We start from the raw sequence: 25,612 nt of genomic DNA, 5'->3' as shown, positions 1-25,612 counted from the left end.
GTTGAGGATGATAGTGATATCGTCTGAATTGAGCACCGTTTACAGCTTAAATTTCTAAAGCGACTCTCAATGCGTGCCAAAAGTCTAAAACGACATGAATTAGCAGAAAGATGGTGTGTATATTTTGCAACCTCACTTCTCTTTCCCACAAAAAGGTGAAACGCCAAGTCGCTTTCTGGTGAAATACCAGAAGAGCTAACCAACCAACACATGTCATGCACTCACTGGAAAACCACAAACTTGAGTAGATATTTTTGCAATTTATTTACTCATGCAGAGCATAGAATGCAGAGAGAAAAGATAAGCCATTAACAGTCGGAAACATGGAAGCCACAATAACAAACCCCAAATTCACAACCTTTCACTCTCTCTCCTCCAACCTTTCGCCACCATTTTCTCTGAGATTTTCCCTTACTTTCGCGGAAAATACTAGAAAGAATTCCACCTCTCTTAGGCAAACTTCCTCATTCTCTCACATTCCTTTAAGAGTATCTGCAAATTCCCAAGCAGCACCTGCTTCAGCCCAAGCAACCAAAGTTTCCTTTGTACCTTCTGAAATGAAGGCCTGGGTATATGGAGAATATGGAGGTGTTGATGTTTTGAAGTTTGATGATAAAGTTTCGGTGCCTGAAGTGAAAGACGATCAGGTTTTGATCAAGGTTGCTGCTGCTGCTCTTAACCCAGTTGATTTCAAGAGAAGACAGGGCAAGTTCAAGGCCACTGATTCTCTTCTTCCGGTATCTTTCTTCCTTTGTTTCTCTTTTCTCTGTTTGTTTGCTTGTGAAAATGTACCTCAGTTTATTTTCTTTTCCCTCTCATATCTTGGAAAATAAATGTGCAGTAACTAATTTGCTTAATTGGGTTCTGAAGGAAGAATTTGGAAAGGAAAAGGAAACGTAATTTTCAATTTTTATTGTAGGTGCATTTCTCCAAGCAGGTTGTAGCTTGTAGGAAAGGTTTTCTGTTGTGTTGCCTATAATTTTTTTTTCTTTTAATGTGAATGAATAAGTAATAAGCCAAAAGGGTTTTAATTTTTCCTGTAGACTGTTCCAGGATATGATGTTGCTGGGGTGGTGGTAAAAGTTGGCAGTCAAGTGAAGGGACTAAAAGAGGGTGATGAAGTATATGGTGACATACATGAGAAAGCACTGGAAGGGCCTAAACAATTTGGCTCATTGGCTGAATATACTGCTGTTGAAGAGAAGCTATTGGCCTTGAAACCCAAAAATCTGGATTTTGCACAGGCTGCTTCACTTCCTCTTGCTATTGAGACAGCATATGAGGGTCTTGAGAAAACTGGTTTTTCTGCTGGTAAATCTATTCTCGTTTTGAACGGTTCTGGTGGTGTTGGAAGCCTAGTTATTCAGGTATGCAATTCCAGGCAATTACGGATTTGATAATACTTTCTCTGCCAATGCCATTTGATTAATTGTTTATTATTGCAAAACATAACTGCTTGATCATTAAGTAGTAAGTGCAGAACATATTTGCTTCCTATCTAATAACAAGTTGCTTGGCGGAAGTCTAACATAAAAGATTAGTTGAAGTACTTATTTTACTGCTTTTGAAGGACAGATTAGTACTCTTTCTACAATTATCAAAAGAATTTAATAAAAATTGAGTTGATTTCAAATAGCATCTGACGCCAACAGAAGCTTTATTGCCTTCAATTTCATTTTTCTATTTCTCATCCATATATGGTTAGTTGGATACAATATAAACTCCTTAGTATGCTTCACTGATGAATGTACTTTGTTTTCAAAGTTATAATAAGTTTCTTTATCAATAATGTAATTGTCTATTTCTGATTCTTATTTATTGCGAGTGCTTTTATTCTCTTCTGCTCTTGATTATGTATGGCTTCCCTCAACTCGTGTTTCGTGTCAAACTTGTTTTGGTTGCCAATCAAAGCATCTTGTAGGGCTGTTAAACTTATGTGTTAATGACTAATCTTCATCCACTGACTAATGAAACCAAAGGAAATGAAATTTTGTGTCAATTAATAATAGCAAAGAAGATTGAACCTTTAATTGCTCGGACTTGGGAATAGGATCTGTTCTGCTGACCTCAAATTCCTCAAATATGCCGCTATAATGATTACAGAATAATTTAAAAGGCAAATAGAAACACTTGTTCTATCCTTTACATGTTATGCATATAAACTCTTATATGCTTGGTGCAGCTCGCAAAACATGTATTCGGTGCTTCTAGAATTGCAGCTACTTCAAGCACTAGAAATTTGGAACTGTTAAAGAGTCTGGGTGCTGATTTGGCTATTGACTACACTAAGGAGAACTTCGAAGATTTGCCAGAAAAGTTCGATGTAGTCTATGATGCTATTGGTAAGATTTTGTACTGATTGTTGTTTTGGGAAGGTATTGTCATTGAGCTTTGTCCATCACAAACTAAGTAGCCAATAATTAGTTATCAGTCCTGCAGTGCAATTAGTCAAGGCCTGAAATACCAATCAAGAAAAGTTCTAACCTGTTTTGGGTGATATAATCAGGCTTTAACCGGTTTGAACACAAATGAAAGATACAATTAATTATAATAGATTTCTTGATGACTAAATGTGATCAGTACTATTAGCACCTTTAATTCATCTTAAGATTGCTTCCAGTCAGCTGAAACTAAATCTTTTTTGTTTTTTTCTCTTTTTCCATGATAGGTCAATGTGATAGAGCAGTGAAGGCTATCAAAGAAGGGGGCAGCGTAGTGGCCTTAACTGGTGCAGTCACACCACCTGGTTTCAGATTTGTGGTCACTTCCAATGGAGAAGTTCTTAAGAAACTAAACCCATTCTTGGAAAGTGGAAAAATAAAGCCAGTGATTGATCCTAAAGGGCCATTCGCATTTTCTCAGGTTGCTGAGGCTTTCTCCTATATTGAAACAGGCAGAGCTACTGGCAAGGTAGTTATACATCCAATTCCCTGAAAATGCAGAAAATAGGACCTTTTTGTAATGCGTATCTCCTAACTTGTATCAAAGTGTTAGAATCAATATGTGGATGTATAAATACATTTTATGAGGTTTAAATTGAAATTTTGAGTGCTCACATGCATTATCAGACAGTGGTTTCTAGGCTTCAAACTTGTTTGTCAATTTGAGTTTCAGTAAAAGGTATCTAACTTCAAGCGCTTGAGAGTTGCACTTTTTGAGCTGGGGGAGATAGACTGGGCATGAAAATAGGAACATGGGCCTTTCTGAATCCCTCAATTTTGAAGAGTGATACAGAAACATAAACTGTTACTGGACCTTTGCCCATAGGTATTAAGCTTTTAGATTGACTAATGAAACACGGAGTTTCAGCGTATGTTGCACTGATATCAAACAACAATATCTTTTTTGTTTGTTAGAAGGTTGAATGAACCGAAATACTTTATAGATTATATAATATGGATTGAAAACTCTAGTGGTCGAAAAAATTTGAATTTAAAATTTTTAACTTTTTTATATTAGTGTAAAAACTAAATAGGTCGTACCTAATTGACAGTTCAAACAATATTATCAAACACATTAAGTTAAGGGATTTCATGTTTATCCAAGCTTTGGCTCTTGGATTTGATTTTCTGATAAATAAAAACCTTATCTATCTCCTTACATGCTAGAGTAGTACAACAGAAGCTAAGCATTGAAGTCACTTGACCAGGCATATGCAAAAAATTCAATGCATTTAAAATTTTGAATTTATGTATTTATGGTTGTAGGTGATGAAAAGGTTGAATCTCATGTCCATAATTAGACAATGCATGGATGTGATGTGGCCTGCATTTATGCCACTTCTATTGCCATCACAAATCTGTCCACTTTCCCGAGTAGCTAGTTGGAATGGCTATAAAGATGACACGTCTACTAGACATTAATGGTTATAAAAATATTCGTTATTGAAGAAACCTTGATTTAAATTACTGCATACTTTTACAAACAATTTCAAATCCAAAATCTAGGGCAGCACGGCCCATAAGGGCAAAAATTAAATACTTGAATAATATTTTGCTTGAATTAGTAAGAGTTTGCTTGGACGCATACGTGTATGATATAAATAATCACATATGTGAAATTGCTATTAAATTTTAAAGTTTTATTCGAATAACACCCTAAAATTTTCGAAAAACCTATTATCGCGATCTAGGATTTATAAATATAATTGTTACTAACAATTTTTAGATCCCATCATGCTTTTGAAATTAAGTACTTATTTATAATAAAAATTAAAACTTTAATCAAAGTTGCGATGGATTTTTTAAAAATTTTAGGATAACACAAGGATGAAATTCTAAAATTTATGGCAATTTTATGCATTAGGGCATGATATAAAGATAACATGGCGAAGGATTTTCACTTGTACATAATTTGGCCACATATGCTTATATGTCTGAAAATTAAAGCGGCTAGCTACCTACCAATGCCGAAGGCACAATAAATATTTAAAGAACCTTCCCCATACTCTCTGTTGCAAAGGCAGTTAAAGAAAGGAAAATGAAGGCAGAGAAGGATCAGTTCAAGAAACGGTTTTGGACAAAAGAGGAAGATAGGATTTTAATGGAGTATATTAGAGTAAATGGAGGAGGAAGATGGAACCGCATTTCTCAATTAACAGGTAATTAATAACTAATTACTTAAGAACTATATATACATATAGCAAAACTTAATTTTTTAGGTATATTGCATAGGTTTGAGAAGGTGTGGAAAGAGCTGCAGATTAAGATGGCTGAACTATCTAAGCCCTAATGTCAACCATGCTGATTTCTCTCAAGAGGAAGATGATCTTATTATTAGACTCCATAACCTCCTCGGAAATAGGTATTTCTCTTCTTCTCTTTTACTGTTCTTTTGTTAAAGTTTAAATTTACAATCTCACAGTTCTAAATACAGGTGGTCTCTGATAGCCGGAAGACTGCCCGGAAGGACGGCTAACCAAGTAAAGAACCATTGGAATTGTCATTTGCGCAAAAGACTTGGCTTAAAAAAGCAAGCAAGAAAACCAGTCATTAGGTCATCATCCAAAACTGAAATTCAAGAAATTAATAACTCCGGTCAGTTTCTACAAAATGGCAAGGCTATAATAAATAATGAAGACCCTTTTGGTGTCGGTACTGATTCTTCCAATGGAGGAGAAGCACAGCTTCAAGTTGATGATTTATCATTATTTTATAATGATGATGATTTTTTCAATTTGAATAGCCAGATTTAGTGGATTTTTTCAATTAATTTCAAACCCTGGTAGTCTTTAAATAAATAATAATTAAATAGATAAAGTTTTTTTTTTTATCATATATGTCTCCAAATTCCAATAATATCAACGAAAAAGAAAGAATTGATCAGGAATTAGCTAAATGGTATTGGAAAGTTCTCTCTTCTGCCTGCAATTAAGTTCAAATACTAATCAGAATCTATAATTAAAAAAGAAAAGAAAAGAAATATTAAATAAACTGCAAAAACTAAATTGGAAGGCAAATTAAATACAATAATGCAGACTCTTGTTTCTTTCAGCTTCAACAAACATTATTGATTTGGAAAATTTACAGTTTCCAATGCAACAAGAGAGATGATCTTTTTGAAATGGGAAGAATGAAGAAGCTTAACTAGTTCATACAACAACAGGAGGAGTAATCTTGAAATCAAGATTCCAAAGCTCAAAATTTCCATTGACAAAATCGTAATGTGCTCCTTTCAATGCCAGAGTTTTCTTCAACACTCCCTCTTTAACAAATGGATATGTCAACAGGTTTCCCAGTGATACATTCACAGCCTCCTGCAACTCATCAATAATACAATGTTTAATTACAGAATAGCACATGAGGTTCGTCTTGACATACATTCCGATCCTTACAATTTTAATTCTCCAGTGAGATTTGTTTTAATCAAACAATATTTCAGTTTAGAACAATCACAAATTATAATTAAGCACCATGAGCTAGATTAATTAATTTCTTTATCTATTATTTTTGTGTTGCTTTCTTGCTACTAGTCACATGGCCAAACTAGAATCTGATGCCAAGTTTCATTTTGTCGGTAGTCTTTAAACATAAGGGTTGACCTTGGAATCTTCTTTCTCTGTATCTTATGTTGAAGCCTTATCTTTAACTTAAACATGATTAATTATAATAATAAACTATAATCAAGAAACAACATAAAAAGTTGCAGCATTTATTGTATATGTAATTAACTATTTTTCTTGAGTTGTATTTAACTATTTATAACTTGCCTTCTCACAGTTGTGGCACTGCTCTTCAAAACTTAAGCTGCTACACCGTGTCTTCACCTTAGACTTTGCGGCCGAACAGATGCTGACCCAATTTTCTATGAAGTCACTACGTAAAAATAAAAGTGTAAGAAATTTAATTAATTAAAACTAAAAAATAAAAAAGAAACTTGAGAATAGGACAATTCTTGACTGGACATCCATTTTCATAACACAAAAAAAAAGGGGGTTGCAGTGAACTTTATAGAAGCAAAAACAGAGAGAAGAAAAAGGTCTACTCCATACTATATGATTTTGAAGTTGCACAAACACCAATTGATCAACATATGCATATTCCTTCGCATATGATTGTTAAATCTACCACTTGTATCGTTCTGTCTCTTTTAAAATTTTGAAAGGTGTCTTTCTTGCTTTTCTTTTTAACTTTTCTTTTTAGATTCCTCTCCAAGAATATGGCACCACTTAATAAACTAATTTTTCCTAATTATTTTTAGTAATTATGTAGAGTAGGAAACAAGAAAGTGATAGGAGAGAAACTAAAAAAGGAACATATTTTTATATAATTCATGAGAAATGCATCACATGGTGGGAGAATCTAACTTTTGGAAACTCAAGAAGAGCCAAAATCATTAAAATGCTATACTATTCATGTTTATTCTCCTAAATTCCTTAATCCAATCTAATTTAGTTGTGTGATTTAAGGATGATTACCTAGAAGTGCTCCCATCATCTGGGATAGACATTAGCCCCTTAATACCACCACAGCAACTATGGCCAATGACTACAATATTCTCCACCTGAACTCAGACAACAGAGAAGAAAAAATTAACTATTAACTACCCATTTTTGGTATGCATGGAGGCAAGGCAACAGAAGAAGCAAATACACTTCATTAAAAAGAAAAAATAAAATATTATCAAAACTATAAAATGGTCGGAGCCATTTGGTAATATTATTAATGAAAAATGAGTAAAGAAGGTTGCAGGAAGCAATGAGTAATGACTAGACATCACGTTTCCCCCCACCAAGGTTGGACGCGAAGAGCCACCACCATTAAGATTTTGACCTGATGACGTGTTAAAGAGTAAAAGTTACTATATTGTAGTAATTTATTTTTACCTTTAGATGCAGTACTGCATATTCAATGGCTGCCCCCATTCCTGAGTATTTTGTCTGCAGGCAAAAGAAAACATAAAACAAACATATATCTAGAAATAAAATCATTTAACTTATTTTATGTAATTGTATCCGGATCCGGATAGGATACAAATAGCGCAATTCCAAAAAAAAAAAAAATAAATAAAATAATAATTTCTGAAAACTTATACTAAAATTTGTAGATTAGGAAAGAGTTGTTTTTAATTATTGAACAAACCTGGTCATATGGTGGGACCATGCTGGCAATGTTTCGGACCATAAAGGCCTCTCCTGGTTGGAAATTGAGGATGTGAGAAGGACAAACGCGAGAATCTGAGCAAGCAAAAACCAGAAACTGCATATACATTAAAAAAAATGTTTCTTCATTAGTTAATTTGATGAATAATTCATTAAATTAAGAATAAATAAATAAAAATTAGTAAAACAAAGCAATCATTGTATGCATGGAAACCCCACTTGATTCGCTGGATACATGAAAATAATGTATATAGTAATAGTAGGAAAAAATATTTTTTATTTATTTATTGGGAGTCAAAAAAAAATTTAATATATTAATTAGGAGAACCACTCACCTTTGGGCTTTGGCCTTTGGCAAGTTCACCGTACAAGGTAGGATCTTTCCTGAAAATTGTCCGACAAATGCATTATTACCCCAATTGTATATGTTCTTTCAACCTTTTGCAATTTTTACGATTAAGACTATGGTATACATACATTTATGCTATTAATTAAGAGAAAATTTTTTTTATTGAATTAGTAATAATATAACAAATGAATTGAATTATACATAGTTTTTAATTTGAAAAATATTTAATAATAATAAAGAAAAGGATCAAAATAAATAAATAAATATATATATATATATATATAGTAATGATTTGACCAATGGTTCTTGACTGGCATCAGCAAAATCAGCCAAACGTACAAAAATAGATCAGATAAGGATCAAACGGACAGCATATTCCGCGAAAACAACCTAAGAGAAAAAAAAAGTACAATACATACTCATATTTCTCTGTCTTAAAGTGGACGAAGCCGGCTTTCATCCGCTGCTCCGCGTTAAATTCAGCTGAACCGGCCGCCTCTAGTTCCGCCGTTATCTGCTTGATTTTCGCAGCGGCGACGCTCCCGAGGTCGGCTTTTTCACTGTCAATAATGAGGACGGATCAAAGTACAACCACCAAAAGGACAGTCAGTTATAAATCGTTGGGGTCTGACGTGGGACCTATCCTGAAGAAGGGCCTAATCTAAGCCGCTCATTTCAATGGGCCCCACGTCGTAAAAAAACTGACTCTATAAGGCGTCTATCCATCATCAGCAATTAGCAAGAAGATTAATGAAGGCTTTGCTTTGGATTAATGAGGAACAAAATAATTTTAAATTATAGTACAAGACAAAAGTAAATCAATTCTATATGTCAGATTTGTAATTTGTTTGTTTGGACGATGAAAGGACAGAGAAGCATAAAAGACAGTACCTCAGAAGCTTTGACAGTCCTGCAATGGCTTCCTCGTATGAATCGTTTGCCATGTCTTCTTCCTTCTGTTAAAATAATAAAAACGAAAGAGATTAAATCATCATCATCAAAAACTAAACAGCTAATTAACGAATCATCAATTCCTGAAGCTCTCATTAACCCAAAACATAACAAACGCAGCGGTTTCCAATTGAAGTATCCAGAGGATCAGAAGATAGAAAATTCAAAAGAAATAATAAAATTAAGGAATTCTTATGAAATTGAATAAAAAGAAATGAACAGTGAAAGTAAATTGAAAAGATAAAAAATCTGAAACAGTTAAAATCTGAATCGGGATCGGTGCATATACTAGGCGAGGAAGCATCTGATTACAGTTTACAGACCTTTTTTCCTTCTTTTTTTCTGTGTTGATATGAGATCCTGCTTCTGCTTTTCTGTTCTCTGTTTGGGAAGAGAAAATTAGCTACCTCAACTCACGCACTTGGCTTCATACATAAATAGCGTCCTGTCTCTTTGACTGAATAGGGTTATTTTTTCTCATTAACCGTGGTCAAAAATAATAAATTAGTGCACCTGAAGCGCGTTGTCCGAACGGGAAAGCAAATGATGTAGTGTGACCTATAAAGATTGAGAAACTTTTATTGACCGTTGATTATGGAAGAGGATGATCGTAGGGTGTTTGGACTAATTCAATAATAGTGGCAGAAAATACAAAAAAATAGCTGACGGTATTTGAGTGGCCAGCGAGGATTGCGGTGGTTAAGTCAACTGAATGAACGTATGATTCTCGACACGTGGAGGCAGGAAAAAATGCGACGTTAACGCTCATCTAGTCATCATTTCAGGAGAAAATAGACATTTATTTTATTTCTAAAAAATTAAAATAATATTTTTATAGACTATTTGTGTGTGTATTTGTATTAAGTATTTATATTAAAAATTTAATAATAATTAATAAAGGGGAAAAATAAATTATTTATTAACGTTGAAGCTTTTAAATAATTTTTTAATTAATAATTTGTTCGTCTACATCACACCAACTTATTTTCTTATCTTGTATTTTTCGAAATTGTCAAGCATCATATTTGCCTCTAATGCAATATAAAATACATAAATAGCAAAAAATTCACCAAATCCTCACTTTCCATTTATAAATCATTTAAAAGGGTGAATTGACTTAAAGTATAACATTAGGATCATATCAACTCTATTGATTAAAAGAGATATATTAATTAATTGATAAATTTAAAAATTTATTAATTTTTGGAATGCATTCGCAATTCTATGAAAATATACATTTATTAATTATAAATTCATTGTACTTTATCAATCTAATCAATTAAATATATAGATATACTAGTCATGTACATGTGCGTTGCACGCCATGTGAAATTTAATTATATTATTTTAAAAAAATTTATATAACATTGTATGAATTTAGTAGTGGTATTCTTATCATCGCATTCTAAAGTTTTGAGGCATAAATTTTAATTGCTTATATGTACTAATTAAATGTAATAACTAATAACCCCTAAGTTTATTGTATTGATAAAAATGCTTTTTGGTTCCGTTTTTCCAATAATCAATATTTCAAAACAATAATTTTGTTGCATTAATAAAAAAAAAAACCTTAAAATTTTTAATTATTATAACTTTTATTAGATTTCTTCTAAAAAAAATTTAGATTTATATTTTTTTATTGCTTTTTTCTATTCAATTTATTTTATAAATTTGTGATAGTATAAGACATGATTTGAAATTTTTATTGATAAAATATTAGATAATATATTGATTTCGTTAATTATTAAAAAAATTTTATTATTTGAAATAATATTAATGATATTATTGATTGTTATTTAATTATTGAAAAAAGTTAAACTATTATTAACGATGTTAATATTAATATATTCAATTAATGTCTAAATAGAAAAACTCATCAAAAAATAACACAAAAAACAGTTTTTCTTGCCAACTTAGTTTTATTCATATTCATTTTATAAATTTCTTATAGCATAAGAAAAATGATTTTTGAAATTTTATTAATGATAATAATACTAATTTTATTAATTATTAGAAAAGAAACTGAAAATTTTTATTAGTTGAAATAATATAAATAAATGATATTGTAAGTTACTTACTTAATTATTGAAATAATAAAAATGATATTAAATAAATAATATAAATAAATGATTTTAGATTCCCAATGGAAAGGGTGAAGTAGACGGGGGACAAAGTCTGTACCACTCCTTATTGGGGCAATTCCATTGGAGAAGGTACGTAGCCTATTTTTAATTATTTTTTTTAATTGGGATTAGGACAAAAGGGATTATGGAATTTCACAATTAAGGTGGTGGAAAAATGTAGAAAAGCAGTCTTATAAAGAATAGAGACAGCTTTGGATAATTCCTAGTTGTAACTAAGTTACAACCTGACTAGAAACTACCTGACCGTACTTGATTTCCAATTCTAAGTCAATTTTAAGTTTCAGCTCTCCAATTTGAAAGTGAAATGCAATATTTCAACAATAGAAAATATTGGTAGTCTGTTGCAATAGGCTAATAGAAAAAATTAAAAAAAAGTCAAATTCCATCTTATTGCGTTGAAACCTACTTCTTTTCCAATTTTCAATATTAAATGGTGAGGCTAAGCTTCTTTTTTGCCCTTTTTATTCTATTGGTTGATATATATATATATATATATATATTGTGTACCACCTTTTAACATTTTAATCGATTAACATGATAAACGTTATTTTAGTTGATGTTATTTTTAGAACATAAATTGTTATTAATAGAGTAAAATTTATCGATGGACAAAATTACCCTTTGCATAAAAAATGGTGTTCTACTACTCTCAATCCATAATCAACCCAATAACGTAACTTTCCATATTCATCCACAATATCTTAACTTTTCACTCATCTCCTTTGTCTTCTTCTTCTTCTTCTTCTTCACATCATAAAATAAAACAACCATTTTTTTCTTGTTCATCAAGTTTTAATTTTTTAATTATTTATTTATTTCTATTTCTCTATTTATTTTTACCTTTAAAATCCATCCATCTATGCTTGTTTTTTTGGTAATCAATTTCTAAGTCTTATTTCCTTTTCAAATTCCACCCATTTGCAATCAAAATTTGAAACTGTTAATATAATTTGCAAAACATATTGCCTTTTGGTTTTTAAATAAGAGAGATATTGCATTTGGTTACACGATTCAAAACATATTGAACTTAGATCGAAAATGGTGGAATTTAGAAGAATCTATAGTGTTTAATATTCCAAATGTATTTATACTATCCGGTACCTTTAAGGATAGAAGAAATCATCAACTTTTAGAAAAGATGAAATGGGTTTATCAAAACCAAATCTAGAAAGGATAAGGAAACAAAATATGAGATTTTTGAACTTTGACAGAGAAGGAAGGCAGAGGGCAGAGAAGGAAGCCGGCCAAAGTAGAATACGATTAACCGGAACTATTATAGTAAAAATTCGGGCAGTTTTACATTGATGAAAATTCATCAGAGTTTAAATGAAGTAATGTAAAAATGACATAAGTAAAAGGAATATAAGATGATTTTATCTATTAATAGATTTTGCTCTGCTAATAACAATTTAAACTCTAAAAATAATACCACCCGCTCTTTTTTTATAGTATCTGAGAACATAGCATTTGAACTAATTTTTAAAAGTTAAGATAACGTTTTAAAAAATAATAACTGTCATGACATTTAGCTGTTATCGTTTTATTAAAAACTACACAAATGACTATTATATACTCAAACAACTAAACTATTAAAACAGTTAAATAACTATCAAAATAACTAATTTTATCGAATAAATTCAATAAGCAATCCTTGTCGAATGTAGAGGTTAAAGATTTTTGAACCCTCCAATAATATTTTTTATTCTATAGGTTGACTTTGATTAAAGGTTTATAAAGTTAATACACCAAAATTGAAATTAACTCTATTACCCATTCAAAAGAAAAAAAAAAAAGTCTATTATCTAATGGTGACTCCAACAGATACTTTATATTCACATTATACATATAAGTTATATGATTTTTTGTTCATTTTATATTATTTTTGGGACGACTATAATGATTATAATAATAATGGAACTGAAAAAGAGAGTGAATTTTCACAACTTACAGAGACTTTTCTTGAACAACACAGCAGCATACACTTTCCAAATTTTCCTGCCATGCTCCTCCTATTCAGCTATATCCACCTTTCCCCACCTGTCAAATGAAAGAAAAAAGAACAAAGGAAAGAAAACATCATGCAGAATTTTTATAATAAAAATAGAAATTTATTTCTTTTAATAAAAAATATATTACTCTACAGTAACTAAGCTAGGCCACCACAACCACCACCACTGTTATGACTTCTTGACTCTTTGAAACTATGGTTTTTTAAAGTAAAAAAAATAATTCTTATTAGCCATGGAAAAGACCACTAACTATATGAATTAATGATTATTATTAGATAATAATGGCTCTTCCCAAAGCTTATAGGACAAAGTCCAATAGGGAAATTATTTAATTAAATGAAAGATAGATAAGAGAGGGGGAGAGAGAGAGAGATTAATGACCAGAAATGGAAGCAAAATGCATAGCTGTGAGGCTGCAAGAGAGAAATGGACCCCTTTCCTTCCACCAAAGGGTTAGCTGTGGAAGGAAAGCTGAAAGCTGAAAATGTTTTAAAAAATAGATGGGACCAATTAAGAATTTGAAATAATGGCGAGGGACAAGTTTTAAGAAAGGAAACAAAGTTTTTGGCAGTAGATAGAGAAAGTGAAAGATGAGGTAATAAGAGCACAGCTATCTATTTTGAAGATGAGAATCTTATGTTGTGGATATTAGTTATTCTCTAGTCTGGTCTCACCTCACTCAATCAAAGCCTTTCATTCATTTCAGCTAACTGTCAAGTTCCTTCACACCGACCTAACACAAACTCAGGTTAGATTTTGGTCACCAACAAAATTCTTACAGAAGTTTTTAAACACATTTCAAAAACCAACCATCGTTAGGCTGAAATATGATGACGTGATCCATTTTTCTTTAATCAAAAATTTTGAGTTTGAATCATAGGTACGAAGTTCTTTAAATACTCGGAATGAGACATTTTGCTCCTTTCATAAGCTTGCTTGATGCGGATTCAAATTAGTCGAACCAGTAGACTTAGAACATGGGATGATTTAGAAGGAAAAAAACAACAATTAGTGAATCAAAATTTTATAATTAAAATGTAAAAGTTCAAATTTGATTTTCATTGTTCCCATTATCTCTTTCTCTGAAAGAGCAAGAAGTATTAAGCCTGCTAGGCTTTAAGCCCATTACTGTTTCAGCCCAAAACTAAACTAAAGCTATGGGCACACAGTTGATGCCCAAAGCCGGGTCCAGTATTCTATAGCAGCCCATTTTCTAGAACCTGCAACCCCAAGCATTTTCCCACTTGGGCACTCGTCTTCTTCGTTTTCTTCTTCTTCTTCCGATTTCATTTCAATACTGTTCCTAAGTTTGAACATGATCGCTGGTATGCCCTGCATTTAAGTAAACGAATTGGCGGTTATCGAATACTAAATATATGGGGATCGAAGATATTGATTCTTCTAAATTTTCAAACACTAAGCCGCAGAGTCAAGGTCAGACTTTTTTCCTTTTTCTTTTGGTCATATCCAGTTACAATAAAATCTTCCATTAAAACAATAATTAAGAATGAAATTTGGGTTTTTAATCTTGGTTCTGGGAATGGGTTTTAGGGCTTGACAAAGAAATGGACAAAGATGGCCAAAATTTAAGGGAACTCCCAGTAGAATCAATGCGAGAGGAACTAATACAGATGGCTGTTAAGTTCTTATCACATCCAAGCGTTAGTGGTTCTCCGATCACCCAACGACGATCTTTTCTTCAGAAGAAAGGCCTTACCGATCAGGAGATAGATGAGGCCTTTCACCGTGTTCCTGTAGGACATTCTTCTTTCTTTTGGTTATACAATTAATTCAAATTCTTGAGCAAACTCTTATTCTATGATCACTTGCATCCTTTTCCTTCATATTTTTCACCCCTGCAATTTACAGGATGCAACTATCGGACAAGGTCATACCTTGAATCAAGGTTAGCAAGATTTTTTTGATTTTTGGGTGCAAGTGATTATTATGATCTTTCATTTATGATTATTGATTTAGATACTATGGTGTTAGTCTTTTTATGTAGATTTAAGATTATTAAATGTGTTCAATAGTAATTGATCATAGCTTAGCTTCCCTCAGACTGCTAATGTTCTTCTTCTTCTACTTCTTTTTCTTTGAACAAAGTGTTAATTTTCTTGTTTGTCTTCTCGCTCTCAAGAGCAGATGCACATTCCAAGTTGGTAGCAGAAGTTCAGCTGCAACCTACAGCGCAATCCTTGCAACCTCCACCAGTCGCTTCTAACAGTGTGATTTCCAGGCCACCTATTGCATTGCCTTACCGATTTTACTGGTCACATTTTCTTGTTGCCCTTGGGGTTCTTGCTGCCTCAGGTGTTGGAACAGTTGTGTTCGTCAAGGTATTTTAACGTGTTCTTTTCTATCAGATCACTTGGCTAAGTGCCTCAAATGTTTTTAATTGTTTGTAGTAAAATTATTGTTGCTCTTTTGGTGATATATGCCTTGTTCAGAAATTTATTTTGCCTAGCTTGAAGATTTGGATTCTTAAGGCTGTTTTTGAAGAACATGATAATGGTACAAGAAAATCAGAAGGCTTGCATGAAGCAACAGAAGCTGCCAAGGTAGCTGCGACTGCTGCTTCTGATGTGACAAAAACAATTCAAGCTATGTTGAACTCTAACAATGAAGGTATGCACTTCTAACTTGTGTTTAGCACGGTGAGTAATTCCGAGGCATAGTCATCTGAAATGACTATGGATGTTGTCCGTTTGAGTTCTGTAAGAAGTCGCCCCTCACTGATATCCCAAGGAAATGAGGAGAAAAAAAAGAAAAAAGAAAACGACTGCAAGCATTTGATTCATTTTGTGTTGTCTTACTCTAAGTCTCCTACATTCATGATTCATGTATCTCTTGTTAGAGAAGAGTTACTTTAAGGCACTAGCAAAGCATCTTGACATCCAAGCAGCAGAGATAAAGTCAATGAGTAATGCAATTTGGAAATTGGAAGGTGCAAGGGAGGCTGCTCTCTCATCAAAGAAACATCAAGCTCAGCATGCATCAAAGAATGGTGTGTTACTTGTGTCGGTTGATTTTGTGCATCTTGAATTGTATCAAGGATTGTGCTTAGCATTTATATGAATGTAGAGTGCATTACTCAATTGGCAATGAGCTGAGCAGAAAAATTTATAAAAAGATAACAAACTGATTGCTTCCATTGCACCAATGTTCAAAATGCTTTAGCATTATTTTCTTCATTATATGTTAATCACCTGATGCCTTGAGCAGCATGGTGATCTTAGATTCTATCCATCTTGTTTAGTTTTTAAGTTGCATGAATTTCATATGAATTTTTGGTAAAATAAGACTAGTAACATTTCATGGAAATCAACTGGTGTTGATGATTGTACTAGAAAATCTGAGACCACTTCAAGAGTAAATTAAGAATATTTATATTGCACTGTTTTTTTTCACGGGGTTTTAGATCTTAAATTGCGTCTATTTACTAGGCTCTTCTTCAAGCATCCTGGTCTACTTCCATGCTTTTATTTGTTTGTTTATTGATTATTGCTTTATTTATTTTTGTTGGAACTTAAAAGAGTGTCAATGTCCATTGATGTTTGTCTAAATTGTTTGGATTTTCTTATGCTTTTAGTACAGCACTCTATTCTACCTCTCTGACAATTAGTATTTCTTCTATAGTGAGGCCTTCATCAGCTCCTGCTTCAGTGAGACCTTATGTTGTTCAGCATCCAGAGTCCTTCTTTGAGGTAACAAGCTTTTGGATGTTCTCAGTTGTTACTCTCTCTCTCATCACTAACCTCCAGCAGGCATGAGTATAGAGTTGCTTGTAGGGATAGCAATTTTTATGTGGAATTAAAACCTGGAGTTTGTTTTTTGTCCATCATTATTAATCTGTGGATAGAATTTCTACATGGAAAATAAGCATAAGCTGAGCAAATACGAGTTGGTTAACCATACTTTGTTGTTTTTGGGAATAGATTTATCTTCTAAAATCATGAGGTACCGTTAATATTTAACTCTGATAGGATTAAGTGGGCACGTCTACTGTAGTTGAAACAGAGTAGTAAATAAACCATGTCAGAAAAATGGCAGTTTTCTAGTATCCATAACATTTTGACATGTGAAAGCTGCTGGTTTCCCCCCTCTTCTCCCCTCACCCTTTTCTCTTACACTAGTTTGTAGTCCTAAATCAGTTATTTTCAGAACACAGTACAAAGACAAGAAACCCCTCCCGGTAGAAAAGTAAGTCTACATCCATGCAGTTTGAGTTTTTGCTCAACTCGTTAGCGGTTGGAATAAATGTTCTCCTCCTATTTTTAATTCCAGGAAATCAATGGTTCACATCCAAACGTCACTCAGCCTCTACCAAATCCTTGGTTGGCTCCAAGAAAAAAGGTAAGCTTCCCTCTAGTTTTTTTATTGTTATTTACTTTCATTTTTGTATCTTGTCTCACATTTGGAAGACATGATACATAACATGACTTGTTTGAATATGACACAATATTCTCTGGTGGCATAAAAAGCAACACCAGAATGTATGTTTTCCTCTCTCTTATTTATTTTTGGAGTAGTTGCTTATTAGTGTACTTATTTGTTTTATACCTTTGGGTTCTTTCTGCTTGTTTGCTATCAAATAGCCATGGGAGGTTGCTAAAGCCCAAAACAACTCTCAAGTACACAATGAAGGCTCCAAGATGCAAGTTTCTGGGTTTGCTTCTCAATTGAACGGTGACAATTCAGTCCCATGGTGGCGTGGTAATGTCAAAGTTACAAAATTAGGAAGTGACAATGCAATGCGAAATTGGCCGCCGAATAATTCCAGAATCACAGAATTAAAACCTGAAAATAGGTCTGTGACAAGCTCTTATAATAGAATGCATGACAATTGAAGCCATTATTCAAGACGGAATGATTGATGACAGTCGCATGCAGATAGTTGAATGTCTAAAGCATTGAGTTGCTCAAGTTCTTCAAATACTGGAGCTAGTGGGACGGAGAAGTCCAAATGATATACAAGAAGATAGAAAATGATAATATCATGGTCCTTGGCGACATTTTTGGTCACTGTGTTTTTAATGGACCAGCCTGTTTTGTAATCAGAAAATTCTATTTGCCAATTTATTCTAGTTTTAGCAACAATCCTTCCCCTCCCCTGTTATTTTTGTATACTGCCGAAATTTATTTAATAAATTACTATTCGTCCAATATCCAGTCCAAATAAATTGTAAGGGCCATTTTCAGTTCCACCAAAGATTGCAAGGGTAGCACGCACCTGATCTCTGCTCAATTTCTGGTGCCCATTAGCTGAATCGCCACTAAAGACAAGGAAAAACACTCTGACGCAGATTCCATTCTTATCTACCTAGCCCACTCTGCTCTCTTTATTGAAGCTTTTTCTTTTTCTTTTTTCCTTTCTCTGTTTTCTCAGTAATGCAAAATATTGTTCTGTTAGTTTGATCAAAGGCAAATTATATAAATACAGCATAGGTTTGACTGTATCCAGTATTACACCATCTTAGTTCCCTTCTTTCTTCAAGTCCCGTTCGCTTTCTTCTCTGATTAAAAATCTGCACGGAAAGCTTGATAGAAGATTTCGTTGCTTTCTCAGATGTACGGTCAATTGGTTCAAGGGCAGGGGACGTTGAAAGCTATAGTAGGACATGATTCAACATCTCCAAGCTTAAAGGTGAACTGTTGCTTGCGGGAATTTGCTTGACGCCAGGAAATTGCTTCTGTTAGTTCTCAGAATTTGGGAGCATGAAGGAAAAAGATAAAGAGGAAGTTAACCAATCTATAGGCACAAATAATGAGAAGTGATAGCTTCTATGGATGAATAATTTCAATTGCTGAGAAGGATTTTAAGTTCTGTCAATTGAGTTTACTTTCTATTTATGCAAGTTGATCTGATCTATCACGATATATTTGTTATAGGATGTCTCTTTTCAAGTAATACAGAAATGATCAAATGGGTTTCACAATTAAACTCTAAACAGGCTGATATCACACAAGTATTTTAAGTTTATTTTCTTTGGCCTTTAATTTAAGTAGTGGGATTAATAAGGAAAATTTGATATTGTCATGTGTTCTTTAAAGTTTACAATACATCTAGATGATGTTGTTTCTGATTATATATATGCATTATGACACAGTCTAAAGACTCTGCTGTTGCAGAAAGAAAAGACCAAAGGTATGATATTCCTTCTTGTGTGCGTGTATATATATATTTCAAATTATGCATTTTTTTCTCCCAAGTATGCCTCTTCTGCGGCCTTAATTAGCTAAAGTTACGATTTCTAAGTTGACGTATGTTTCATATGGCACAGTATTTGAGTTTGGTAACTTGCTTGTATTACAGATTAACTATCATCAGTGAAGATGAAGCTGAGCTAGCATCTTTTTATTCATTGGATTCTAGCCCTAGTTTGTACACGCTTGAATTTCCCTGTCAGAACCTGATAAAGACAGACAACAAATGCCAGAATGTCTCTGTTCATACTGTTACTCAGTCTTCCCCTTCTCCCATACTCTCATGCGTAGAGAAGGCACCTAAACATGCTCATATTTCCCTTATACCAGTTGCCAATTCAGACACAAATACAAGCAATCAGACAACATCAAGTAACATCTTGCAAGATATACATGTAGTAAGCACTTAGGAACTGTGCACCGTGTGAGACAGTCAGTATATATCTTTAATGTATTATCATGCAAAACCTTCATCTAATCCTTTTTTCATGTCAGGTTATTTTGTTACGTATTATAAATACTTCAGGTTAGTTATCTGACCGATGGATATTTTTTTGTGGTTTTTGTCTCAGTCCGCACGGTTGATGGAGGATTTTCTAGAACTTGCTAGAGAAAATACAGAGAAGGATCTTGAAACCTGTGGGGTTCTTGGTGCTTTCCTTGTAAGATTCATACTTCTGTCTATATATTCTAGAATCAAAATCCATAGTTTTTTTTTTTTTTAACTTATCAACAATATTATGGAGAATGGAATCTTGGCATCAAAAAACTATTTTTTTGCTTTTATTCCGTTTAGCTGCGGTAGACCTGTTTTCATTTTTTACTTCCTGTTAGTTAATGGGAATTTATTTTTGATGAGCATTCATCTAACTAAATCAAATGCATTTGGTTTCGTCCTTAACACAATCAGGAAAGGGGGACCTTCTACGTTACCACTCTGATAATACCAAAACAAAAATCAACTGCGAATTCTGTGAGTCCCCAAAGGCATTTTTACAAATTTTTTGCTGGTTTTGAGACGTCATTTGTGGAGACTTTTTTACAGGCCTAATTTATTAACTTCATGACAGTGTGAGGCTATAAAAGAGGAAGAATTTTTTGCCATACAGAACGAACAATCGCTTTTTCCTGTGGGGTGGATTCACGTATGTTAGCTCTTTTCTTGTGATTTTATTTCACTTTATTAACTGTGAATGCTTCTTTTATGTTCATCATTTTCTATTTCTCAAGTCCTCAAGTGCCATAGTTAATGCTTTCTTCAATTATTTGTATATTCAGACGCATCCTTCTCAAGGTTGTTTCATGTCTTCAATAGATCTGCACACTCAATACTCATATCAGGTAATCAACTCACCTGATTCTTCCCATATCACTTGTTCTTTCTTCTTTTATTCCAATGATTTTACTATTAAAATTTAACTATTTGCATTTCTTTCTTTTTCTGCCTTTAAGGTAATGGTACCAGAGGCTTTTGCAATTGTCATGGCTCCAACTGATTCCTCCAGGTTTGCAACGCTCGTATAGCATTTAAAGCAAATCCAATAACACAAATTCAATTGTATCTTTTGCAGAAAACATGAATTCCGGGTTGTGTGCTATATTCCTTTTATGCAGAACAATATGAAGGATACTTCTTAAATGGCAAAAAATACAAATCTCTTTTCAATGAATGTTGATATTTGTGTAATATTTAGTTGCTTTTATTATTTATGGCTTACAGGAACTATGGAATATTCCGGCTCACTGACCCAGGTGGGATGAATGTTCTAAAGGAGTGTCAGGAGACAGGATTTCATCCACACGGAGAACCAGAAAATGGAAGCCTCATTTACGAGCACTGTTCCAATGTGTATACAAATTCGAATCTGAGGTTTGAAATCTTTGATTTGCGCTGATTATCGTATACATCTTCAGCTGCTCGTTTGCATGGCAGAACATTTCTGGGGAATAAGCAAATAAAAAGATGATCATTGTTGCTACCTGTAGCAAAATTCGGTCGAGGCATCGGCATAAATAATGCCCATGCACAGACAAATTTAGTGGAGTCATTTAGAAATTTGTAAGTAAATGCTTATGTTAATGTAAATGTTTAATGATCACAACAATGGAAAGTTTCTGCCAACTGTTTCTAATTAGTGTTTTAGAGACTAGATTACCTGGGTCATTATTTACAAATTTCAATACATAAAAAGTTCCTGTGAGCTTCCAGGAAGTGAAAGTAGTTTGTTCCTTTAGCAGGAAAAGTTAAAGATAGAGATGGTCCTCCATGGATGGGTAGAAGATGCGCATTGAACTGCGCAAACTGTACACTTCTAGAGAGATATTTTGCATCTAGTGCTGTATTCTTTTGCCTTTGTGAACCGCCCACTATGGCTTATGCCTCTCTTTCCATGAAAACTGAAGAATGTCATGTCAAATCCAAGGAGTGATTTTTCAAGCTCCATTTTCTTGACAATTTGTCATTTGCTTTAGAAATTTAGCATCTGTATTCTCTTTATCTGTAAAACTGAAGAATCTTTCCTATCAATTGAAAGCTGGGTTCTTTCCTGGTTCCTGCTTCACCTAATCAAATCAACTATGGAAACTTATGCTCCAAGCGAGGAGGCTTTTTTCCATGAAAGTGCTGGAAATAATAAGACCAACATTTTTAAAATTTGTGTTAATCCATAGTAAGATTTAATCCAATAAAATAATGAAAAATTAATTGATGTTACTTTCAGATGACAACCAATGAAATATAATTTAATTGATGATACGAAACTCCAAGAATTACGTATTAGACGTTCCAAAATCAAATTTTATATATAAATTATAAATCTCAAATTAGAAATTCTAATCTAATTTTCAAATTTGAAATTTCTTTTCGGATGAAAAGGGCGGACCCTGACTCAATACATAATATTTAATAATTATTTCCGATAAAATAAGCTTTGAGTTCAGCATACAGTTTTGTAAATTTTGATTAACATAACACTAGGATAAAATAATTATTGATATACATCTAACTCCCAAACTATCAATCTGTCACTAACGTATACAAATCCCATTCAAATCCTCTTTATATTAGAAGAACAAATCAATAAATAAATTAACTCTCTTAAAAAAACAAAGATTAATTAATTATAAACCGAGCTTATTAAGTTAATAAGGATGGATATTCCGGCTCAACCCGTTCACATTAGTGAAAAACCCGACCCGGTACGGCAAATACGATTTACGCTTATGTTCCTCTTTGATCACTCTATTCCTTATGTAGAGCTTCTCGTGCGCGGACGATGCCGTTTTAGTGTTCTTCCCTTTCTTTGTCACTTGTTGCTGCTTCTCCTCCTTTCCGACCTTCTTGTTTTTCTCTGCCTGACTCGTTTTTGTACTCGCACTTCCTGTCACTGCTGTTGTTATTGTTGAAGGGTTGCTGTTATGGTTTTGATTATTCAAAAAGACAAAGGCGTCCTTGCCGTCGCTATTGCTTCGGAGGACCAATTCTCGAAACCTCCTTAGCTTCGAGAACCCCGTGGAGTTACTTTTTTTGCACACCTCTGGCGACGCTTCCACAGCTTTCCCTTTCCAAGAACAGTACGGTCCCTCCGGTTCATCCGCTTCCGAAGACGAAACTGACGAGGCATGGTCACGCTCCACAAACAACTTTCTCAACGGCGGCCGGAGAGATGGTTCTTTCGAATTTTTAGCTTGGGAAATGCCATCCACGTCAAACAAGAGATCTCTATCGAACAAAGGAAAAAGCGGCCGGATCTGTCCGTTTTGAAATGCATCATCAGCGGAAATAGGCGATCCATTGGGATTTGCGCAAGCAAAACTAAACTCTTCCTCTTGCTCTTCCTCCTCGTCCTCCTCCTCTTGAGGCAGTTTCTCGTCCTTTAAGCTTGCCGTGGCTTCATCATTTAGTCTTAATTTCAAGGTAAATTCCTCCTCAAATTTACCGGCGATCCCCGTAAAGTCGCTACCGGAGCAAGGACTGAAAACTTGATGAACGGAGACAGCGGAACTCACCTGCATTTCTTCTTCAAGAACACAAATTACTTGAAAAAAAGGATATTTGCTTTGGTCTTACGAAGAGAGTTAAAGAGAATTAATGGTGAGAAAGAGCTGTGGTGGTTGCTGGATAGAGAGAAGTAGGAAGCTGGGCTAAAACGCGGCTGATTTTGGTGTTTAGCGTTTCAATTTATTTTCTTTTAATTTGTGAGAGAAAAGTGTTTATTACAGGTTTATATAAAGGAAGGAAAGGACGAAGGAAAGAAAAAGGAAAGGCGCGTAATCTTTGGGTGGAGTTCCGAAATATCGGCGGTATTTTTAGGATGGAAAGGGGAAAGTTAGAAATCGGAGAATAGTCTTACTTAAGTAATTGACAAGTAAACCTGTTAGCTGCCCACGTGTTTCTGTAATTTGAGTTTTACTCGGTAATTTTAACCACATAGTAAAACATTGTTACAGCTGTTACTCTGTTACCGGCCTGGACAATGCATTGTTCTTCGGTTAACCCAACCATATCAAAATATAATACTATACTTACTCCGCTGTTTCGCAAAAATAATTCTATTTTCATACATATTACGAAAATTTTAAAAAATCAATTTTCTAAAAAATATCAGATGTCATTTCAATTTATTGCATTAATATCAGTTTTTCATAAATTATAAATTTAAATCTTTCAGTGTTTTTTATATTTACTTTACAAGATGTAATAGTATAAGAAAAACTATCTTGAAATTTTATTCATAAATTATTAAAGTATATAAATAATTTCACGAGTTATTAGAAAAAATTAAAAAGTTTTATTATTTGAAATAATAATTATATTATTAATTATATAGTTAATTTAAAAAAAATTGAAAAACATATAATATTATTGATGATATCAATATTAATATTAACTCAATTAATCTCTAAATGGAAAAACTCATATCTAGTTCAACGACTATGGGATGTGTTTAGCCTAAAATTTATGGTGGTCATTGACAGAGACAATTTTACATTAGAAAGACACAGGTGATGTGATGGCATTATTAGTAGAAGCTTCCTGCTACTACAAAAATTAAAATTATTCTTTTATCATATATATATATATATATATATATATCAACAATTCTCAATTTCTCGTCAAAAATTAAACTAAACCGACTCATTTGGATCGAATTTATATAATTATTTTATAATTTTAATTATTAATCAGTTTGGACATAGAAAACCATTTGATTTTTTTATTTTTTGATTTAATTATTGTATATAACTAATTGAATTTATTTTTAAGTCTAAATAACTTATTTGGAGAATAACTCATACCAAATCAAATCGATTTAATACGATTTGAATTATCTATTATATTATTTGATTTTAAATTTAAATACTATAAAATTATATTCAAATGAATCGAAATTAAATTAATTCGATTTGATTAACTAAACGGTCAACCTCGAAATGCCTTATGCCTACCGTTAAAAACACTGTATACATGTAACATGTGACATTTATTATGAGAAGTCACCTCAATTCATTTGATGTAGAGATGTAGAGCTGGTAGTTGATGGCCAACCAGTTTTTCTTTGCCTTTTCTGGTACACAACCCGTTTGTCACTTTCAGATAATTTTAAAATTTTTTAGTTACATTTTCATTCATTTGGTGGCAATTGTAGTAGGTGCGCAACATTAAATTTTAGCTGTCATTCTTTTTTTAAAAAAACAATTTTGAATTTCACACTTGATAAGTAAATATGGATCCATAAATACGTGTTTATATCTAATGTATGAGACTACTTATATATTAATTGAATAATAATTAATTTTAACATTTAAAGTAATTCATATATATCAATTAATGTGCAGTAAAATTGTACATGTTCAATAAGTCTCCTTTGGCAAGAAGAAACCTTAAAGAGGAGAAAATACTAAGAAAGAAGCAAAAACCATGGATGAGGATTGCGAGCAGGTTAATTTCTTGATATAATAAAAAATGGAAAAGAGATTAAAGAAAAAAGAAAAAAAATAAAAATAGCAGTACTTGGTGACTTGACCAGGTCAATTCTTGATTACATAGTTTAGTTAAGCAGTGGATGTTTCAAACGGCAAAGCGTTGACAAATCCGACAATTTTGTTTTATAGAAGCAAATGCACCAATCCTTCTTGTGTTTTTGGCCTAAGCTACAAATTAAGAGAAGACTTTCAAAATTTGGACGTCAAGAAAGAAGCTTCTCAACTTTTGACTTATTCTGAATTAAATTTCCAGCTACCACCAAAAGACATGTATATATATATATATATATATCTTATTTGTTATCCACAATTTATTTATTATACTTTGACTATCTATTTAATAAATCTTTTATTTTTCTTCTAGAAA

General features: G+C 32.9%; 6 protein-coding genes across 11 annotated transcripts; 4 read left to right on the top strand and 2 right to left on the bottom strand.

Moving 5' to 3' along the window:
• Positions 1 to 272: 272 nt before the first annotated feature.
• LOC105644591 (NADPH-dependent alkenal/one oxidoreductase, chloroplastic) lies at positions 273 to 3,071 on the top strand. Its single transcript, XM_012229988.2, has 4 exons — positions 273 to 737; positions 1,044 to 1,367; positions 2,183 to 2,342; positions 2,669 to 3,071. Exons 1-4 carry the CDS (start codon positions 324 to 326, stop codon positions 2,932 to 2,934), a joined length of 1,164 nt encoding a protein of 387 aa, XP_012085378.1. The 5' UTR covers positions 273 to 323; the 3' UTR covers positions 2,935 to 3,071.
• Positions 3,072 to 4,382: 1,311 nt separating this feature from the next.
• LOC105644592 (transcription factor WER-like) lies at positions 4,383 to 5,274 on the top strand. 2 transcript variants are annotated; one of them, XM_020683306.3, is made up of 3 exons: positions 4,383 to 4,600; positions 4,674 to 4,803; positions 4,864 to 5,274. In XM_020683306.3, the coding sequence occupies exons 1-3, from the start codon at positions 4,480 to 4,482 to the stop codon at positions 5,192 to 5,194; spliced, it is 582 nt and encodes a 193-aa protein (XP_020538965.1). In that variant the 5' UTR covers positions 4,383 to 4,479; the 3' UTR covers positions 5,195 to 5,274.
• Positions 5,275 to 5,423: 149 nt separating this feature from the next.
• LOC105644593 (carbonic anhydrase 2) lies at positions 5,424 to 13,577 on the bottom strand. 2 transcript variants are annotated; one of them, XM_012229991.4, is made up of 10 exons: positions 13,435 to 13,577; positions 12,993 to 13,081; positions 8,841 to 8,905; positions 8,369 to 8,509; positions 7,936 to 7,984; positions 7,581 to 7,697; positions 7,325 to 7,378; positions 6,917 to 7,002; positions 6,209 to 6,314; positions 5,424 to 5,755 (listed from the first exon to the last, which is right to left on the bottom strand). In XM_012229991.4, exons 2-10 carry the CDS (start codon positions 13,044 to 13,046, stop codon positions 5,591 to 5,593), a joined length of 837 nt encoding a protein of 278 aa, XP_012085381.1. In that variant the 5' UTR covers positions 13,047 to 13,081; positions 13,435 to 13,577; the 3' UTR covers positions 5,424 to 5,590. The 2 variants fall into 2 exon arrangements, with proteins under 2 accessions (XP_012085381.1, XP_020539211.1); XM_020683552.3 differs by lacking the exons at positions 12,993 to 13,081; positions 13,435 to 13,577 and adding an exon at positions 9,224 to 9,384.
• A 696-nt stretch (positions 13,578 to 14,273) lies between these two features.
• LOC105644594 (peroxisomal membrane protein PEX14) lies at positions 14,274 to 18,219 on the top strand. 2 transcript variants are annotated; one of them, XM_020683386.3, is made up of 10 exons: positions 14,274 to 14,487; positions 14,605 to 14,807; positions 14,923 to 14,959; positions 15,199 to 15,392; positions 15,504 to 15,681; positions 15,911 to 16,060; positions 16,693 to 16,760; positions 17,218 to 17,256; positions 17,341 to 17,409; positions 17,652 to 18,219. In XM_020683386.3, the coding sequence occupies exons 1-10, from the start codon at positions 14,430 to 14,432 to the stop codon at positions 17,901 to 17,903; spliced, it is 1,248 nt and encodes a 415-aa protein (XP_020539045.1). In that variant the 5' UTR covers positions 14,274 to 14,429; the 3' UTR covers positions 17,904 to 18,219. The 2 variants fall into 2 exon arrangements, with proteins under 2 accessions (XP_020539045.1, XP_012085384.1); XM_012229994.4 differs by lacking the exon at positions 17,218 to 17,256 and having other exon boundaries at positions 14,276 to 14,487.
• Positions 18,220 to 18,351: 132 nt separating this feature from the next.
• On the top strand, positions 18,352 to 21,461 carry AMSH2 (associated molecule with the SH3 domain of STAM 2). 3 transcript variants are annotated; one of them, XM_020683387.3, is made up of 9 exons: positions 18,352 to 18,700; positions 19,164 to 19,201; positions 19,370 to 19,658; positions 19,833 to 19,922; positions 20,171 to 20,233; positions 20,331 to 20,405; positions 20,539 to 20,601; positions 20,713 to 20,765; positions 20,981 to 21,461. In XM_020683387.3, exons 1-9 carry the CDS (start codon positions 18,623 to 18,625, stop codon positions 21,153 to 21,155), a joined length of 924 nt encoding a protein of 307 aa, XP_020539046.1. In that variant the 5' UTR covers positions 18,352 to 18,622; the 3' UTR covers positions 21,156 to 21,461. The 3 variants fall into 3 exon arrangements, with proteins under 3 accessions (XP_020539046.1, XP_089575522.1, XP_089575521.1); XM_089719396.1 differs by having other exon boundaries at positions 18,352 to 19,201; XM_089719395.1 differs by lacking the exons at positions 18,352 to 18,700; positions 19,164 to 19,201 and having other exon boundaries at positions 19,211 to 19,658.
• Positions 21,462 to 22,156: 695 nt separating this feature from the next.
• On the bottom strand, positions 22,157 to 23,474 carry LOC105644596 (uncharacterized). The gene has a single exon (XM_012229997.4). It carries the CDS (start codon positions 23,272 to 23,274, stop codon positions 22,402 to 22,404), a length of 873 nt encoding a protein of 290 aa, XP_012085387.1. The 5' UTR covers positions 23,275 to 23,474; the 3' UTR covers positions 22,157 to 22,401.
• Between the last annotated feature and the right edge of the window lie 2,138 nt (positions 23,475 to 25,612).

This window comes from Jatropha curcas, chromosome 3 (genome assembly GCF_041381405.1).
Source record: "Jatropha curcas cultivar XTBG-Jc1 chromosome 3, XTBG_Jcur_1.0, whole genome shotgun sequence".
Classification (NCBI taxonomy): Eukaryota; Viridiplantae; Streptophyta; class Magnoliopsida; order Malpighiales; family Euphorbiaceae; genus Jatropha; species Jatropha curcas.
The sequence above is the reverse complement of the archived record's forward strand: the minus strand, read 5'-3'. Positions and strand labels throughout refer to the sequence as shown.

Excerpts from the sequence above, each read along its gene's own strand:
- LOC105644591 (XM_012229988.2), top strand. The coding sequence starts at position 324 with ATGGAAGCCACAATAACAAACCCCAAATTCACAACCTTTCACTCTCTC. Across the intron at positions 738-1,043 it reads CCACTGATTCTCTTCTTCCG|ACTGTTCCAGGATATGATGT; the intron begins GTATCTTTCTTC and ends TTTTTCCTGTAG. Across the intron at positions 2,343-2,668 it reads TGTAGTCTATGATGCTATTG|GTCAATGTGATAGAGCAGTG; the intron begins GTAAGATTTTGT and ends TTTCCATGATAG.
- LOC105644592 (XM_020683306.3), top strand. The coding sequence starts at position 4,480 with ATGAAGGCAGAGAAGGATCAGTTCAAGAAACGGTTTTGGACAAAAGAG. Across the intron at positions 4,601-4,673 it reads CCGCATTTCTCAATTAACAG|GTTTGAGAAGGTGTGGAAAG; the intron begins GTAATTAATAAC and ends TATATTGCATAG. Across the intron at positions 4,804-4,863 it reads CATAACCTCCTCGGAAATAG|TTCTAAATACAGGTGGTCTC; the intron begins GTATTTCTCTTC and ends ACAATCTCACAG.
- LOC105644593 (XM_012229991.4), bottom strand. The coding sequence starts at position 13,046 with ATGGCAGGAAAATTTGGAAAGTGTATGCTGCTGTGTTGTTCAAGAAAA. Across the intron at positions 7,985-8,368 it reads TTTAAGACAGAGAAATATGA|GAAAGATCCTACCTTGTACG; the intron begins GTATGTATTGTA and ends GACAATTTTCAG. Across the intron at positions 5,756-6,208 it reads AGTGCCACAACTGTGAGAAG|GAGGCTGTGAATGTATCACT; the intron begins GCAAGTTATAAA and ends GATGAGTTGCAG.
- LOC105644594 (XM_020683386.3), top strand. The coding sequence starts at position 14,430 with ATGGGGATCGAAGATATTGATTCTTCTAAATTTTCAAACACTAAGCCG. Across the intron at positions 14,808-14,922 it reads AGGCCTTTCACCGTGTTCCT|GATGCAACTATCGGACAAGG; the intron begins GTAGGACATTCT and ends TGCAATTTACAG. Across the intron at positions 16,061-16,692 it reads TCAGCATGCATCAAAGAATG|TGAGGCCTTCATCAGCTCCT; the intron begins GTGTGTTACTTG and ends TTTCTTCTATAG.
- AMSH2 (XM_020683387.3), top strand. The coding sequence starts at position 18,623 with ATGTACGGTCAATTGGTTCAAGGGCAGGGGACGTTGAAAGCTATAGTA. Across the intron at positions 18,701-19,163 it reads CAACATCTCCAAGCTTAAAG|TCTAAAGACTCTGCTGTTGC; the intron begins GTGAACTGTTGC and ends ATTATGACACAG. Across the intron at positions 20,406-20,538 it reads TTCCTGTGGGGTGGATTCAC|ACGCATCCTTCTCAAGGTTG; the intron begins GTATGTTAGCTC and ends TTGTATATTCAG.
- LOC105644596 (XM_012229997.4), bottom strand. The coding sequence starts at position 23,274 with ATGCAGGTGAGTTCCGCTGTCTCCGTTCATCAAGTTTTCAGTCCTTGC.